General features: G+C 41.4%; 7 protein-coding genes across 7 annotated transcripts; 4 read left to right on the forward strand and 3 right to left on the reverse strand.

Moving 5' to 3' along the window:
* Positions 1-502: 502 nt before the first annotated feature.
* On the reverse strand, positions 503-1,578 carry SS1G_02410 (predicted protein; the record flags this gene model as incomplete). The annotated part of the gene is made up of 4 exons (XM_001596144.1): positions 503-687; positions 750-903; positions 1,219-1,441; positions 1,517-1,578. The coding sequence occupies 4 exons, from the start codon at positions 1,576-1,578 to the stop codon at positions 503-505; spliced, it is 624 nt and encodes a 207-aa protein (XP_001596194.1).
* A 1,208-nt stretch (positions 1,579-2,786) lies between these two features.
* Positions 2,787-4,711, forward strand: SS1G_02411 (hypothetical protein; the record flags this gene model as incomplete). Its single annotated transcript, XM_001596145.1, has 5 exons — positions 2,787-3,027; positions 3,171-3,278; positions 3,471-3,581; positions 3,828-3,867; positions 4,201-4,711. The coding sequence occupies 5 exons, from the start codon at positions 2,787-2,789 to the stop codon at positions 4,709-4,711; spliced, it is 1,011 nt and encodes a 336-aa protein (XP_001596195.1).
* A 1,915-nt stretch (positions 4,712-6,626) lies between these two features.
* On the forward strand, positions 6,627-8,723 carry SS1G_02412 (predicted protein; the record flags this gene model as incomplete). Its single annotated transcript, XM_001596146.1, has 4 exons — positions 6,627-6,830; positions 6,886-6,977; positions 7,027-8,590; positions 8,703-8,723. The coding sequence occupies 4 exons, from the start codon at positions 6,627-6,629 to the stop codon at positions 8,721-8,723; spliced, it is 1,881 nt and encodes a 626-aa protein (XP_001596196.1).
* Positions 8,724-8,973: 250 nt separating this feature from the next.
* On the reverse strand, positions 8,974-9,549 carry SS1G_02413 (hypothetical protein; the record flags this gene model as incomplete). The annotated part of the gene is made up of 2 exons (XM_001596147.1): positions 8,974-9,031; positions 9,443-9,549. The coding sequence occupies 2 exons, from the start codon at positions 9,547-9,549 to the stop codon at positions 8,974-8,976; spliced, it is 165 nt and encodes a 54-aa protein (XP_001596197.1).
* Positions 9,550-9,706: 157 nt separating this feature from the next.
* Positions 9,707-11,917, forward strand: SS1G_02414 (hypothetical protein; the record flags this gene model as incomplete). The annotated part of the gene is made up of 7 exons (XM_001596148.1): positions 9,707-9,836; positions 10,089-10,125; positions 10,590-10,656; positions 10,717-10,830; positions 10,915-11,125; positions 11,351-11,738; positions 11,842-11,917. 7 exons carry the CDS (start codon positions 9,707-9,709, stop codon positions 11,915-11,917), a joined length of 1,023 nt encoding a protein of 340 aa, XP_001596198.1.
* A 2,293-nt stretch (positions 11,918-14,210) lies between these two features.
* Positions 14,211-15,573, reverse strand: SS1G_02415 (hypothetical protein; the record flags this gene model as incomplete). Its single annotated transcript, XM_001596149.1, has 2 exons — positions 14,211-14,841; positions 14,921-15,573. 2 exons carry the CDS (start codon positions 15,571-15,573, stop codon positions 14,211-14,213), a joined length of 1,284 nt encoding a protein of 427 aa, XP_001596199.1.
* Positions 15,574-16,411: 838 nt separating this feature from the next.
* Positions 16,412-16,981, forward strand: SS1G_02416 (predicted protein; the record flags this gene model as incomplete). The annotated part of the gene is made up of 1 exon (XM_001596150.1): positions 16,412-16,981. The coding sequence occupies one exon, from the start codon at positions 16,412-16,414 to the stop codon at positions 16,979-16,981; it is 570 nt and encodes a 189-aa protein (XP_001596200.1).
* Positions 16,982-18,219: the final 1,238 nt, after the last annotated feature.

Here is an 18,219-nt window from a genome sequence, read left to right on the forward strand (position 1 = left end):
AATTAGGTATCACAGTCAAGAGAGCATTTAATAAAATGCCAGGATTGGAGATCTTGCGGCTGCTATTCCGGCCTGTTAGATTGGTGATGGTTAATGAAAATGTATGCATGAGATTGGACCAGTGACACCGTAGCCTTGCAGGTCCAAGTAGTCTGGAATCAATCTCATGCAATTGGAAGACCATGATGACGGACCAGAGTTCGCCGGAGTTTATAAGCGAAAATTGTATTTAAGATAGGGTTAGATTATCCTTTTGCCAGATTGTTCCTCTACCAGTTATTTTTGAATTTCCTAATGAAAAGGCGTTTTGGTCTGCGTTTTTTACTATTACGAACTATCCCTTCAAAATATTTGTTAACATAGACTGAATTTTGAGCAAAGAAATCTGTTTGTACATATGCCTTTTACCAAGCCTTCTTTTAGGAGCTTCTGATTATATAGCAATGTATCGTTCTAATTGAGTCGTCTTCTTCTATCAAAGTTTCCCGTGAAATTAATCTTATTAACCCCAGTGCTTGCTCTCCGTTATTGGGTGGTTAGAGGCTATAACCATCGACCAAGTAGCGGGCTGTTCGTCGGCCATGTTTCGGCAGCAAAGAAGCTGTTCCAGCCGTTTCGTGCTGAACGTGTTCGGGAGACAAATGTCTGACCGATTTGCTTCTTTGTGCTGGATACTTGATACTTTTACTGAATCCGACGGCAGTTAAGTCGCCGAGGCATTTTCTCAACCCGGCTGAGCTCATGCCTACTAGCTCTAGCTATGTCTAAGCTCCTGAAACCTTTCTTGGCGCCTTGAAGTAGCCCTATTGGCCACACTCGGCTAGCACCACAGCCGTCTACTGTTGGATAATGCGACCGAAGCTTCTTCACTCGTGCCGAAAAACGTAATCTTTGAGGTCCCAACTTTTCAAGCACAGAATGTCATGTAAATTCAACTTCTGTTCTGAATCCGAAGGAGTTTATCTAGATTGGGCTTTTTGGGACACCTAGTGGCTCTCAGAATTCTACCACAGCGAGAAAAATGATTCGAGGTAAGCACAGTCATAGTAAATTTCCACTATCGCTGGCAGCAATCTGTGAAGGTAAGGTGAGCCAACCATAATCAGCTCGTCAAATTCTCAACTCCCCACCACGACCAAAGTGAAGCAAAAGATGGGCTTTTATTGCCCCCCATTGTCGGACCAATGTTAATTTGGAAGACGCCTTACACCCACATACCGAGTAGATATAATTGCGGCCAGAGCTACCGGATTCGAGGTCTATTCGCACGCAGCAGCGAGGTATAATGCACAAACAGTAAAGTGTGATTTTGCTGGCGTTGCTGGTATGATGTTTCGGAATTTCTTCAACATTGTAGCCCGACACCCTCTCGAGAAATGCCGAACTTTGCGATTTGGGGAGTATCATATTATAGCCAGCCAGGGACTTGAAATCAGACCCACTAAGTAATATTAGCCGTGCATCACACCTAATCTGGGAGCAAATAGGATTCCTAACAACATCGTCGAGCACTAACCAACAACCAACAGGTAAGTTACCGTTACATCGGTCCATATCACTATTGAATAAGCCTGTCATATGTGTCTGACATGATAAGATTCGTCTGTTTTGGGAATCGCGATATGGCTGGGGAAAGCTCGTATTGACACTCGGGGGATGGCGGATAGATATGCTTCCCCGCTGCATGGAGCTGCCATTGAAGAAACAACGTCCACCATAGTTTAACACTGATAGAAAATATCACACTTCTCGCCTGAGGCAGGCTGGTGCTGAAAGATGTGACAGTTTCTCATGTGGAAAACCAATACTGGGAGGGCTGCTGCAGCTAGGGTGGTATCACCCCATTATCTTGCGTCCAGAGCACATCTGCTGCACATGAGTCGGGCTTTCATTTCTCAACTCGGCTCCCACTGGTTTGCGATTGAACCATACGATATGAGAAGCTAACAGGTCGCCAACAAATCTTCCGGGGTAGGGCTCTCCGATATTACACGACGAATCCGTCCACTAGAGATTGCTCTGCTTGCGAAGATCTATTCGCTAGGTTTATCACAATGTTTGATGAACCACTCTACCGGTATTCGCTTTCGAAGTCTACTGGGCCGAACTCAAACATTCAGTAGTTTCACTCTCGGTATGGGTGAAATTTATACACGGACCGAGGGATCAGCTGGCCTGGCCACGGAGGCACCTCCTGCAGTTGGGGGTAAATTGCACAAGTTTTCGATAAAGTTAAAGTGAAAAGACACAGGAATTTTATGTACCCAAGTCACATTACGATATTCCTTCGCCTGAAGCCGTACTTGCTGAACATATTGACAATTACTAACCCGACTTTAAGGATTAGTTTACTACCTGGGAATCGATGCATTGCAACAGATCGTGCTCCAAAGAAAATTAGCTGATGGGTTCCACCTCTAGCCGAAAGTTTAATCACATTCATTTGCGACTAATGGAACCCGTCAAACTCGCAAGGCTATGATGTCGCTCATGCAGATGCATGGTTTCCAACTTCAGGAATTGAATTTGCGTAACCATCAAGTTGGTGGACAAAGTATTTAGCGAGAGGATGTTACCGAGAAGAGAAGGTGCGATGCATGTCGAACACAGTGGACCGGTAGTCAGGTTCTCTGACAACAAGGCATCGACCATCTTAATATATTCACTCATGCTTGCACTGTCTGCCGTAGCGTTGAAAATTTATCCCGCTTCTCAACTTCTATATTTCACGCCACAACTTCGCAATAAATTCGTGTTCCCTTACAAGTTGTCATTCTCCTTCACTTATGGCGTATTCATCCACAGATCTACCTTTGGAGAAGTCCAACCGCTCTGGTGTTGATGATTTCAGAGTTCAAGCGTCACTCACAGCCTTTGACATTCCACTTTCAAATGAGAGCACTCGAAATATAGAGGAAGGAACCGCTGGCCTAGAAAATACAGAAAGCAATATTCCAAGAGCAGATGGAGGTAGAGATGCTTGGCTATTTTTGGCGGCATGTTTTGTTTTCGAGGCATTGATCTGGGGTAGGTGATCTGTTTCATGCAGTCCGGCACCATCACTTGCTATTCAGACGGAATTGGACATTCAAATCCCTACGGCAGGAAAAACGTTATGGATTCAATCAAAACCAAACATTGACATGTCTCTTGGACTGACAATTAAATAGGTTTTCCTTTTGCTTTCGGAGTTTTCCAGACGTACTACTCCACTCATCCGCCTTTTGATAAGCATGCAAACGCTATAGCTATTACCGGAACTTGTGCTACTGGAATCAGTACGTTTATTCTTACGCTCTCTTTGATTTGACGAAACGGGGCCCTTTTCTCCTTATTGATAAATACTCACAAGGCGTTATCAGTGTATCTTTTTGCTCCGATTTCACTCTACGTTCTGGAGACCTTTCCACCAATTCGCCGGCCGTCGTCGGTAGTGGGTCTTGTGATCATACTGATAGCGCTTGTTGCAGCTAGTTTCGCCACGCAGATCTGGCATCTCATTATCACACAGGGAGTTTTGTATGCTATTGGAGGTAGTCTTTCATACTCTCCAACAATGTTTTATCTCGATCAATGGTTTGGTACGTAATTAGTTCTTCAATTTACAACTTTAACTCAATGCACGACTCTTTTCAGTGTCCAACGCTGTTCAACTTCCAGCCTTGCTCCAAGTCCAGCTTGTTTGGATGTTTAATTTTCTTCAAACATTTACTACTCTTTTGATTTCTAATTCTGTTTAGATTTCTTTTCCTCTGTCCCCTTTATTTTCCGAACTCTTGAGAACCCTTTTCTATCCTACAAATACTGATTTTTTAATCTGGTGGTAGTTAGGCGAAAGGGTCTTGCGCTTGGCGTTATGTGGTCAGGGTGAGCATTTAATGCCACTTCAGCCCTAAATCTAGCTAACTTCGACAGTGTTGGAACGTCTGGTCTCATCTTTCCGTTTCTTCTGTCGTATCTTGTTGATAGATACGGATTCCGCAGTACCCTTCGAATTTGGGCTGTCATTATGTTTATTTTATGTTGCCCTTTGATCTATTACATTAAACCAAGAATTCCAGTGGCGTATTCCAGCCAACCGCCCTCAAAAGTACCAAGCTATACTTTCCTCAGATCACCCATTTTCTGGTTCCTGCAGATCGCCAATATTTTGACCTCGCTTGGTTTCTTCGCACCTGCCATTTATCTTTCATCCTTTAGTGCTTCGCTTTCCTTCTCTCCCATTCTCGGCACCGCACTAATCGCACTCCTGAATTCATTTTCCGTAATTGGCGCTATCTCGCTAGGCCATCTCTCAGACATCAGACATATAACCACTGTCGTACTTCTCTCGTCTACCTTCTCAGCCCTATCTGTATTCCTGTTATGGGGTATATCCACTTCCCTCCCATCTCTAGTTATGTTTACTATTATTTATGGAATCTTTGCTGGAGGTTGGAGTGCCATCTGGGCAGGTATGATAAGAGAAGTCCAACGCGCAGATGAGAATGCCGGGTTTGGTGTATTGATGGGGTTATTTAGTGCAGGTAGAGGCGTTGGAAGTGTGGTATGTGGACCAGTTACCGAATGCCTCATTCGATATGGAGGTTTGAAAGGTGTGGGAGGTGGTTATGCGACTGACTATGGGGCGGTAATCGTTTTTACGGGAGTGAGTGCTGCTTGTGGATTGATCGGGCTGGGAGCGAGGTTTTGGAAGAAGGAAAAAGTTTGAGTGGCGCACGCGATGCGAGGCGTATATAAAAAATACTGCGTTTAAAGTTTTAGATTATGCCTGAAATGCTATTTAATTGTCAAAGATGAATGGAATATTGAAGAATTTGATGCGGTGTCTAAAGCCTAAGGAGCCGATTGATAGTCAAGATCTCAGTTGCATTTTAGAAATCGATCTAAGAAAATTCGTATATATTCGTGTGATTGTAACAAACATGGTGAATTAGTGAGTAATTACATCGAAATTGAGGTTTTAATTTTAGAACATGATTACTTTTAAGCTACAAGGAGTTATGATTATTCTCCTTTTTTAGAATATAGCACTAATTATCACAACACATTTTCTGTCAGCATGGAAATGTTTCCTCAAATGCAAGCGAACTAGGTGTGTTTCGGGTAATTTACTTCATGTCACACTGAACACAGGAACGGTGGAATTAATCTACTTAACTCGCCACTTCCAAGTATTGCAATGGTGAGTGAGAGACAAGAGGAACTCTCATTGAGGATAAAAGATCTTTCATCTCATATCTTCAATTTTACCGAGTATTCTATGTGAATTCTTCAAAGTACGGGATGATGTGAGATAATGAATCTTCCCTGGAGATCTCCCATCTTTCATTATTCAAACTATTACTCCTGGTTGGGTAGAGAAGGATTCCTCAGACAAATTGCATGTATGTCAGAAAGGAATAGAATGGCGGAATTGTGTGTTGCTATACCTGGTTAGGCAAGTGTAACCTTCCTACTCGGGACGCCCCCGCACGAAACACAAGGGGGCTAAGTACCCAGGTATCTTGCAAATATTTCCTCCAGATGATTTTCTACCTGGTCCTCTATCGTAAGCAAAAAGAAATAACCACTCTGTATATCTTCAACCAAGTTTCTAAAGTCAGCCAAAAAGCCATTGTGCATGATACCGCATGGAAACGATCTTCAACAATATGCGCGTATGTTTTCCGAATCTTTTTCGTCCCGTCTTTTTATCCTGGATGCGATATGCTGGAAGTACTTTTCCTCGCTTAATTTAACATCGCACTACATGAAAATATACTATCTCTGGTGCCTGTTCATGAGGAAGGATTCTTTCTTATTAGTTACACCGCAGCTTCATTACAACCTTTTTCATCCTTCGCTCTCATTCAACTATGTCGATTTCAGTACGAAACTCAGGGTAATTTTCAGTGAATTTTAAATAAATTTATGTCCCCTTCATGTAATATGATCGTAAAGTTGCGAGATTGAATCAGGGGCAGCCTTTGCCTTTTTTTTGCTGAAGATCTTCAAGTGAAGAAAAGCCCTGATGGCATTATGGATCTTCATGATCGCAACACTTTTTTCTACCATTAAATGAAATTCAACTCTTACCAAGTTATCGATTTATTATTCTTACCCTATTCTAAATAACATGCAGCTCAATCTGACCAACTTAGCGGCGGGAAAAGGCGCAGTCGCCTCGGTTCAACGAATGAAGATTCTCAAATTAACGAGGTTGAGCGGCACAGCTATCAGTATATGCAAGGGCCAACAGTTTTCATAGAACAGTGTGCTCGGAAATGTCCACATACTGCCTGCTCGTTCGGTACAATTATTCCTACTTCTTATTTGGTGTGGTAGTATTATCTGTGGTGCTGTGGTATCGTTTATTCATTTTGTACAAATATATCTACTCTTGCATGATGTGCGAGCTCGATGGAATATCTCAATGTTCAAATCTATTTGAGGAATTTTAAATCAAAAGATGTCGAATACAGATCAGAAACTCTGACTAGATACTAATAGCTCTAATAAGAACGATACTACGCCTAAACATACAGGTTTGGATTTTGCTTTGATTTAACTTTCGGTTCTTTGCCTTATACAGGATTCCTTCGGAAAATGCGTATTTGTAGATTTGAAGAAGACCTTACTTGAATATGCAATGCCTGGTGTTTTTCCTGGTGTTTGGTATTTTCTTGGGTAATATAAAAGCAGATGTTGTTTTCACGTGGCCTTGTCCCGGATCTACCTTGGGTTCGGGAGATGTTTCTGTGTGGTGGAAGGAGGATGGTGATGCGCTTTTGATCCAAGAAATGGAAAGCTATTTGTTAGGTTTATTTACCGGGAGTGATGGTGTTATGGTGAGTTCCCGATTATCTCTTTCACATATATTGTGAGTTACTGATGTTTGTGTAGGAAATTTTGAATGAATGGGCCATCCCCATTGGATCATATAACGCAACTATACACCTCGATTCAAACATTGGACCTAATGCAAACAACTCATAGTAAGAAATCACCATATAAAACCTGGAACCATTGTTTGACATATTTCAGTTTCTTCGGTATTCAATCAAATCCTGTTAACATCTCCATCTATCCATCAAACTCCATCCCCGTTTTGACCAATTTCTCACCCCGCTTCTCCCTCACAAACATGACGGGCAAAGATTTTAGTCCTGCTATCAGCGCTGCAAATGCCGAGTGCGATAGTACAGATGGGCAAGATTCTCTAATTCGAGACGAATCGCAGGATCAAGTATCCTTAGCTATGGCTAACATAAATTCTTTGTCGTCTGCTCAAATCACAACTTCTGGAGCGATTCATAATCCAACTGATGGTGTGCTCGTTACAAATCTGCCTTTGACACCCACGATTTCTCCATCTACATCGCCGTCGCCTCTTTTAACAATCATAATCTCCACACCAGAGCCTTCTGCCCCTCCTCAGTCCTTTGCCGAGGCGCCAACACAAACTCCGACGTCCACAACCAATACTCACAAGAAGATTGTTATCGCAATTCCGGTCGCGATAGCTGTTGCGGCCGTTATAGCTCTCTCCATCTTCTTCATCATCCGACATCGACGCCGACATCCACCGACCGAAAAGATAGATCCAGACGGGTCTATTCTTCCATTCTTCCCACCACCACCGACTCATCCAAATACATGGATGGATACCAAAGGTTCTACTTTCAAAGAAAAATCGAATCGTTTTTGGCACGTTCTCAGAGCCAAACGCTCACGAGGTAGCGTTGCCGAATTGCCCGGCTACGAGGGCCCCGGTACATTGAAACCCGCTTCACAGCGAAACACCAGCTCAAGCGAGGCGACGGATACAAAGACGAGCGAGATAGCCTATAAGCCTATCAAAATCCCTCCTAGTGCAGCAACTTGTGTTTTATTGGCAAAAGACCAAAACCCACAGGAAAGTCCCCCGGGCCGCGAAGTCGGCTTCTTAGCCGTGGGTCCAGATCCTGCACGCAACGACAGCCACCATTCAGACATCAGACCTCCTATTACTCCTACGCGTAGAAATCATTCTTTTCCACGCTCCTCGACTATTAAATCAATCACAACAGAGAGTTCAGGTATTCCTTCATCATCAGTTCTATCTTCATCTTTTGACCGTGAACGTGAACGAGGGCCTTCTCATTTCGATCTCGGAACTCTCTTTCCCAGAGAACGAGCAGCACAGATGCTATCACAACCACCAAGCCCTACAGCTCTTAGAGGAATGGCAAAAGTAGTTACAATTCCGAGGAGTAATTCATTATTACATTCGGGCTCAAATCCTGTAGCGATATCTCAGGCTTCTGCCGATTATCCCACGAGGGATAACTATCTATCCAGAGGAGCACCAAAGGGATATGTCTTTTCAAATTCTGCAGTGGCATATCAAAAGCCTTTGTGCCAATTACAATCACAGACGTCGTTCCACTCACAGCAAACATCATTCTCTCCACTATCAGCTTCAATATCACCTCCGATGTCCCAACCGAAAAGCTTTAGAAGTCCCACGGAGAGAATGGATGAGAGTGCGGCTGTTAGAGAAGCGGAACAACGAATTAGAGGATTTCTTGGAAGTAATGCTGGGAACAGTTGTGGTAATGAGGGGATTGTGAGTCCCGTTAGTCCTGTTAGTCCGTTGTCGAGTTCGAGATGATTGAATGGGGATCTTAATATCTTGGTGGACGGGGTACGATATGAATTGTATGATATTTGATTATTAGTTATGGATTTGGGTAAGATAGGAGTTGGATGCGATTAGTGGATTAATGATTGGTTGTGGATGGTGAATTATTGGTGTTTGGTATTTGAGGAACTTGGTAATTATGAATGTATTTGGAGGTTAAATGATAAATGAAATGATGAGATGGCTTAATTAGTGAATATATATATATATATATATATATTCTCATTATTTAAAAAGAAAAAGAGAAAAGAAAATAAAATTTGTATAAATAATCTGGTTTAATATTTATTTAAATATACTTTCACAAATTATTCATCACTGTCGTTATCCGCCCCACAGAAAACCGTTGTGTCACACTCAAGAATACTGGGTAAAGTATCTTGTATTAGAAAATACTAAGCTAAGGAGAAAAGAAGAAGGAAAACAAGAGTAGAGAGTTTTCCTATGATTAAATACAAACGGGGCATGCCACGTGACCCGGAGGTGTGAGGCGTCACACGTTGCGCGGCCTAAAAGAAAGGTGACTGACCCTATTCGCTTGAACTATCTCGAGCTAAAAGAAGTTTCGACCTAAAATCTGACCTTCTAGATGTCTCTAATACAGCTGAAAGTGAAGTATAAGGTAAAATAAACTACAGGGGCTGAATGGAAGAGCTTAGGTATCATCCCTGACTGTCTTTCTCCCCATTAAGGAAGGAACGTTCTACTGAGCCTTGTTCGGATTATCTACACGTGCACCTGACATATCAGATTGGCTTTTACAGGAAAACCCCGTACCGAAATCCATTTTCCTTCATTTCCTTGCTATCACAAATACTTTTTTTCACGATGCTCTGCAAAACTTGTACAGATCTCTTTCTAGCAATAAGGGAGGACGTCGACATATTGCGCATGGAACTGAAAGAATGTTCCTTCCCAGATGATAAGGAACGGGAGTTCGAACATCATGCTTCTTATGACGCATACAAAGAGGCAGTTTCAATAGGTTGTCGTCTTTGTAAAAAAATGCAATTGCATAGAATTGGGCACAAAGACTTCAGAATGGCTTTCCACTGGAAGTTTTCTAAAATGCATACCGCTACAAAATGGACTATTCACCTCGACTTTATAGAGTCGTCAAAAGGGTTTTCCATTTTAGATGGTTACCTTGTACCAGTTGAATCGTCTAAAGGTAGAGTTACTCACCGTTTTCGGAGTTTCTCTACAGCATACTAATCAATTACTACCTAAGATCGACTTTTGGTTCCTGGCTACCATGAAACTTCGAATACAGGTAGTGAGGCTTCTTTTGCACTCGCCAATCACTGACTAAAGGAATGCGTGACTTCGCATCAAAAGTGCAATCATCTATTGTCCTGTCTTCCGGCACTGAAGAAATGGCGACCGAGCCGCTTGATTTACATCAAAGACGTGAATAATTTAGTCCTGCATTTATGCCGTGATATTCCAGAAGGGGTGAAGTACGTCACGCTTTCTCACTGTTGGGGCAATATCCCAGAGGCCCAGAGATTAACCTTAACGAAAGAAAATTTTGATTCTTGGACACGAGAGATTCCTGATCTCAAACCCATGAGAACTTTCCATCACGCGGTTACTATTTGTCAAAAACTGGGGTTCGAATATATCTGGATCGATTCATTATGGATTATTCAAGACTCTCAAGATGATTGGTATAAGCAAGCTTCGCTAATGAGCGAAGTTTATAAATATTCTCAGTGCACCATTAGTGCCACAGCGGCAAATGACGATACTGTGGGATGCTTCTTTGATCGAAATCCAGAATTTTGTCTACCGATCCGCGTGGAAATTGCTCAGAATCCAACCCCCCTTCCCGGAACCACCAAGCATTCAATTCTTGAACCGAACCCTGAGCCGGGGGGTATCAGTCTAGAGATTCACGATATCTTTATGACATTCATAATAGAGACGATACCTGGGATTTGAGCATCACTAATGCCCCTGTAAGCAAACGTGCTTGGATTGTTCAAGAGGTATGTCTATAGTCAAGGCGAAAAAGACAATTAATTTACCGTTCTAATAAGCAAGCATAGCGTTTTCTAAGCCCACGAATTCTTTATTTTGTAGAAGGGGAGCTCTTCTGGGAATGTGCTGAATTGTGTGCCTCAGAATCTTGTCCGTTCGGAATCCCCAATTTCGAGGAGACTGTTCGTCATAGATGCGGAGGCGATTATATTTTTGGAGACCAATATCAATATCCGATAGATAACACATTTGATACTGAGACCCAGTCACGAAGTTGCTCCCCCTTAGATAACGCTCTCCGAATTTGGTACAACTCAGTAGAGATTTATACAAAGGCAAATCTAACCAAAGCTTCCGACAAACTTGTTGCCATTTCCGCCATAGCAAGAGAACTGAAACCTTCAATGAAATCTAGATATTTTGCTGGTCTTTGGAGAGATAATCTCGTCCCCCAGCTAGCATGGAATTGTTTCCGTGGTACGCGATCGACCGTGTATCGAGCACCATCATGGTCTTGGGCTTCGATTGATGGGGAGATTTAGCCATCATATAGTTGGAATGTTAGACTTGACGTCTATTGCCCGTTAATTTATATCCTTGATGTGGATACATATCCTGTCAGCAAAGATGAGCTCGGTCAAGTTCTAGGAGGCTATATAAAACTTCGGGGACAGCTTATTGATCTTCAGACTTGTATTCTAGAATACGGCAGCACACGTGAATTTAACTACCCTCGCGAGGTTGTATTCGTTAATGGTGGCGGAGCTACGAGGGTCTGGTTATACGGGGATGAGTACGATATGAGACTTACCAGATCTACGAACCATTTGACGTGTCTGCCTCTTGATATTCGCCGATTAGGAGGACTGTGCTTCAACGGACTTATCCTCGAATGCGTCGACGTCGCAGAGAACGTCTATCGCCGCATTGGGGTATTGTCCAATACTCGATGTTCATCATCTTCAAACCTTACCGATGAAGAATTTTTCAAAGATCCATTGATCTCTGCTATCAAGATATTCGAGAAGAGAAAAGATGGTGTACCGTTTTCCAAAAGAGAATCTTCGTTCTTGAGAGAGATTATGATGGTGTGACTTGTACGGTCATGATTTGGCAATGGAATCACAAGCTGAGGGGCTTTATGATAGATTAGATATATTGAATCAATAAACTGATATATTGAAGTCGTTTAGGATATTGGAATTGCTTGAGAGATTGGAGCTAGTAAGGTTATACAAGTCTAATACCCTCTTTTTGGGCCACCCTTAATATAGAATATTTTTTTATACCAAAAACAACAATTTTAACTTATTAATTATTCAATAATCATGTAACGATACTGTACTGGAGGCAGCGGCTGCCTCAGGTTTCATCTGGTTGGTAGTTGTTGACCTCCTGTGATCTTGGCAGCATATGCATGTATATTGCATGATGCATATAAGGAGCAAACAAAACTCAACTTTTAATTTATTCTTTCCTTTTTGGTATACTGTTTGTTTGCTTTCAATATTTTGATTTCAAAGCACTTTAATTCCGAAGGCCGAATACCTAACCTATTCCTTCATTTTTTGAATATATACTCGTGTGACGGAAATCCCTGCTTTCCTCCCACCCTTATTATATAAGAAACCTCAGGTACATTAACCATGTCCACACATGATACGATTACTCGAGATTAGTATACGATTTAGCTGACCTGAGGATCAGATCCGGACAAGTACTAGGTATCAATGGTTATCGGTAAAGTAAGATCATTGGAGGCATAAATATGACTTCTTTTTGCCTAGCCATTACGGCTAGGCCATTCATTTGTGTATATATAGAGTAGCTATCCCCATCTACAGGTGCTCTTCACCTGTAGATTCTAAGTTAAATACAATTGCTGGTCTATAAACACCCTTTTGGTCACAACTCGCAGCTTAACTGCTTAGCTAGAAAATCAATCAATTCAATCTGATGCTCTTTCTGGTCTCAAGAAACCCAACAGTAGTTGTGGGTTAAGGCTTTATCACTGGTATTCACTTGGAAGTGAAGTCGTTACTAGATCAAGTAGAATGTAGGTAAACTAATTGATAACTAAGTTGAGCACGAAGCTCCTAAACTATGAAACTATTCTGACTATATACTATCGATTTCCTGACTGCTAGCATAGCTAGCACATCACGTGATTCTACTTTTCACATGACACTGATCCTGAGTGTTACGAGGTTTGCCGTCTAGATCACGTGGAAGTGCTCTAGGCTCTCGAGGTGGTTTATAACTAGGCGTCAAGCAGGGACTTAAAGTAATGATAATAATGATATGCAATTCGTAACTAATAGTAGAGTATACTAAATGATTGATCTTGAGCACGAAGCTCTATACAAAAGAAATCCATCTTGATTATATAGACCTTCATGCTAATCGTCCCCTTGGTCCCCTCGGTCCCTTCGATCAAGAGACCGAGGGGATCGAGGGGACCATGTGATTACATAATTGGTCACATGATACGAGATCCGAAGCCGTCGTAACATCTAGATCACGTGGAAGTGCTCTAGGCTCTCGAGGTGGTTTATAACTAGGCGTCAAGCAGGGACTTAAGTAATGACAATAATGATATGCAATTCGTAACTAATAGTAGGGTATACTAAATGATTGATCTTGAGCACGAAGCTCTACACAAAGGAAACCATCCTGATTATATAGACCTTCGTCCTCCATTGGATCTCTTGGATCCTGAGAGTTTGTGGACCTTCGATTCGTATGGACCTACGATTCGTATCCCTGAATATGCAGGGTCCATCACGTGACTTGGATCAGACTATATGTCTGTGCTTGCTGAAGGTGGGGAGACTCTACGAACCGATTACCATACAATTTTGTATGTGAATCGGTTTGCTTTTCCACGGGGTCTAAGCTCATATGGACAGGTTGACTGTTACTACGTAACATGGTGATCATTAAGGATCACTAAGGATCACGATATAGGTGATCACTGGTGATCATGAAGGATCACCAGTAATCATAGAAGCATGAAGGACTATATAATCAAGACGGATTTCCTTTGTATAGAGCTTCGTGCTCAAGATCAATCATTTAGTATACTCTACTATTAGTTACGAATTGCATATCATTATTGTCATTACTTTAAGTCCCTGCTTGACGCCTAGTTATAAACCACCTCGAGAGCCTAGAGCACTTCCACGTGATCTAGACGGCAAACTTCGTAACAAAAAGGGTGGCCGAGAAGTGGGGTACTAGACTTAAATAAAACATATTTACTCGTAGTGAAAAAATGAAAAAGTCAGGGGTTGAAAGAAAAACTAACAATGAAAAGATCAACTTGAGTCATATTGTCCATACCAGAGAATCATCGAGTCACCGCTATATTGCTTGTGTAAAGTCTGGAGAACCATACATTTTGAATGTCCCAGATGATTTCGGACTTGGATTTGCATGAATGTCGACAGAAATTAAGAGACAATTAGACCAGTAGCTCAATTCCCAGCATTGATATTTGAACATAATCATGATTTTTCATATTCCTTGCCCATCCACACCAATCATTAACCTGTCGGTCATTCTATTCATCTTCATCTTCATCATCCGTACTGACCTGCGTCAAATTAGGTGCACCCCTAATACTCATTCTCTCCCTCTTCACACTCTTCCTCCTATCCTCATCATCTACATCTAAAAACGCACTCTCATCAACTAACTCCTCAGGTCTATTTCTCTGGGTACCTCTTGGAGCATCATCATCATCCTCACTATCATGATTCCTCTCTCTCTCTGTAGCCCTCCTCACCTGTCTCAGCAGCAATTGATCATCATACATGTTCTTCATAGCAATAAAATTTTCACATCCCATTGCCGGACACTTAATCACCCTTTCCCCTTTATGAATCGTCGCGTTTTTCCTATGATACTCAACGATTGCTTCCTTCTCAAAACTATGGTTGCACTTGTTATTGGTGTATGGTTCGCGGAAAGTGGCGAAGGTGAGGGGACATTTGAGATCTTTGACGATTTTTTCAATGACAATTTCATCGTCAGAGGATTCGTCTTCACCTCGGTGGTCTTCTTGGGCAGAAGGATGTGAGCGGTCGGAAGGGAACCATGTGGATTCTTTAGCAAGCGGTACGTCTTGGTCTGGGTAGAGGGAATCGTGGACTACACGCTTGAAGCTCTTGTAATCGTTGTGAGAGGCATATCTGTAAAAGAAAGTTTGGTTATTCACTATGCCAAACTTCAGTCCCCGACTTCAAGCGCTCGTAGAGAAGGATAGAATACCTTTTCGTCATAGTTTCCGCCTCATATTTCGTCTTATACTCCTCCTTGATCTGATCCAACAATTCCACCGCACTGATGACCTCCCCGTCCTGCTTCGCTTCTTCCTCATATTCCTGGCCTCTGATTCTCCGATTTGAAGGAGGAGGGTTAGCCTCAACTAATTTATCACAAACATCTCTAATAACCATATCGTTCCTCTCCACCTCATCGCCCTTATCAATCAAGATCCTCATGGCTATCTCCGCCTGCTCTGTCCAAGCCTTAACCTTCTTCGCCATATGTCTCGTGTGAATTTCCAAATCTTTGTGCTCCGAAGGCATCTCCTCATCTTGTTGTCCATCCCTCTCTCTCTTCCGCGCATTTTTTTCTACTTGCCGTTTACGCTCCCATAATCTATCGTTATTGGCAACAGTTGTGTCTGTGATATTTTTGATAGCAGCGCTGAGATGTTTCTTTAGCTTAGTAGTATTATGAAGCGTGCGAATATTGGCAATGGCACGTTGGGCATTTGTGGAAAGAGGACATGTTGGTGGAGTGTATTCAGGTAAGGAGCTTGGCTCATTTTGATGAGAAGGACCGGATCTGACTGGTGCTGGGGATGATTGTGGAGCATTGCGCTCAGCGCCCGTCTGAAGACGTCTCAGAACAGACATGACATAAAAATTTATTGTTGGCTGCTGGTGTTCGTTTGTTGTGAAAAGATGATCTATAAATGACGTGATGCAAGAGGTTACTGTGTGTGGGGAGACGCGTTGAGTTGCATATGGAATAAACTGAAATCTGGGGACGCGAAGTTTAGTGGGTCTTAGCCGCGATCCCTTAGCGTGGGCACATAACACGGCATACAATTCAGAATTATTTCAAATACTCCGACCGTACAGAGAACCAAAAAAATCATTTATTTGTATGTAAAATTTTACCAGTCTTATCATATATTGGGATTTATTCTTTAATAGCAGCAAGGCTCTATCAAAGTTGCTGGAACCGGATAGATTGTCATTCCACAACCATCTGAACACAAAGTTGTCTATTTGTTGTGTTTATATATGCATGTTTTTAGGCTTGATTTACTGGAAACAACATCTCTTTAAAAATATGCAAAATGGTAGATCTGTTCTTCTTTGCGTTGTGGAAATACAGCATTTTAATGCAAAAGGATGACTATTTCATTATTCTAAGCAGAATAAAACATTCAAGCCTCTACGAAAGCCTACCACTCACTTGATGTGCGAAGATATAAACTGAGCAATCAGCAGTGAAAGTTTCAGCTCACGGAACATGCCCTCTCTCCCCCCTTTTGCTACGGCTGTATGACTCATCGTTCCAGCCTCATTCTATCACTATCACCTTTCACCTGACACCTTGATCCTCCTTCTTCCTCTGTCAAAATCTCATAATGTTAACCATTTTCCAAGCTTATCCTTCTCTCTCAACCATCAACATCTAACGATTCTCAAGAACTTTTAAGAAAGGACTTTATGGTATTTCAAAATGTCAAACTTTCCACCTATCACCGACCGCTCCTACGGCATGATTGCCATGCGCTACTTACCCAGCCTTCCACTCTCCGCACCTCCACCTCCTCCAAACCTAGTCAATACCGAACTTCTTCTCATTCAGCAGAAGACTATTTGGGAAAGTGTTCCACCATTTTGGTGTTTTCCAAAAGGCCATGCCGAACCTGGCGATGCATCTACCGTTCATACCGCCATCCGAGAGCTCGAGGAAGAAACGTCTCTGAAGGTTAAACTTGAGGATATCATGAGATTGAATTTAGCTGGTGACACAGGGGAAATCGAGGGACAAGATGCAAAAGACTGGGATGGGAGTTTTTTTGAGATATACATAAACCCCGTTAGGAAGAATGGGAAGGAGGTTAGGTACTGGCTTGCTTTGGTGGGGAAGGAAGAAGGAGAGAAGCAAATTAAGGTACAGGAGAAAGAGGTTGCAGGGTACAAGTGGTGTTCATGGGAGGAAACAGCGGAATTATTAACCTACGACGAGGCAAAAGAAAAGTTGAAGAGAGTCTTGGCCCGATTTGAAGACTGCGGAAAGGTATGAGGGGGGGCCAAGATTAAACTCCGAAGGGACTACTAAGATCTTAAAGCTGAACTAGGTTTTTTCCTATTATTAATCTTCAAATAGATAGTATAGAACTTAATTTATTATCAAAATACTAGACTTAACCTTTTAAATTTTTTATATTTATTATAACGTAACGTATGGGGAACTCGGACATATGGGGAACTCGGACAGGTACCTTTACACCAAATTTTGTATGTAAAGGTACTTAGAGCAACTTTTTATATCTCTAGAAATACTAGAGATATAGTTTTGATATTTTGAAGTTTGATATATTCAATATAAATATTTAATATAGTAAAATTTTATAGAGATATAAAGTTTTTTCATAAAGATATTAAAGTTTCTTTCAAATTTTCGTTTTTGCCTAACAAAAATTACTATGAGAATTTTTAAAATCGTATTAATTTAAGAACAATATAATTAAAAAGTGTTTTGTAACTTTAATACTGTATTTTTATTAGATATTAAACCTAACTATCAAAAAAAAAAAAATTATCTTTAATATCCATAGAGATATAAAAAGTTGCTCTAAGTACCTTTACATACAAAATTTGGTGTAAAGGTACCTGTCCGAGTTCCCCATATGTCCGAGTTCCCCATACGTTACGTTATAAAATCTATATACAAGAAAACCTTTTTATAATATATTATACTATTATCCAGATAGATATTCTAACCATATAGCCAGGGCTCGTGATGGAAATTCACAAGCATATCTATTTGTTGGGTTTCTTGAGACCAGAAAGAGTATCAGATTGAATTGATTGATTCTCTAGCTAAGCAGTTAAGCTGCGAGTATATATTCAAAAAATGAAGGAATAGGGTTAGGTATTCGGCCTTCGGAATTAAAGTGCTTTGAAATCAAAATATTGAAAGCAAACAAACAGTATACCAAAAAGGAAAGAATAAATTAAAAGTTGAGTTTTGTTTGCTCCTTATGTGCATCATGCAATATACATGCATATGCTGCCAAGATCCCAGGAGGTCAACACTATTACAATCGAAATAATTTTTTACAATAATACAAAATTGGCCCATGTACATACAGTATACCGAGATTATCTAGCTCAAAATCTAACGGAAACGGGACTTCTAGCTTTTCTTCTTGACTGATCCAATGGTCATAAGCAAACTATCAAGTATTAGTAAATACTGCATGCATCATGAAGACTACATCTTTCAACAAGACATCTTACTTTGTGGTAGGTACGTCT

This window comes from Sclerotinia sclerotiorum, genomic scaffold (assembly GCF_000146945.2).
Source record: "Sclerotinia sclerotiorum 1980 UF-70 scaffold_3 genomic scaffold, whole genome shotgun sequence".
Classification (NCBI taxonomy): Eukaryota; Fungi; Ascomycota; class Leotiomycetes; order Helotiales; family Sclerotiniaceae; genus Sclerotinia; species Sclerotinia sclerotiorum.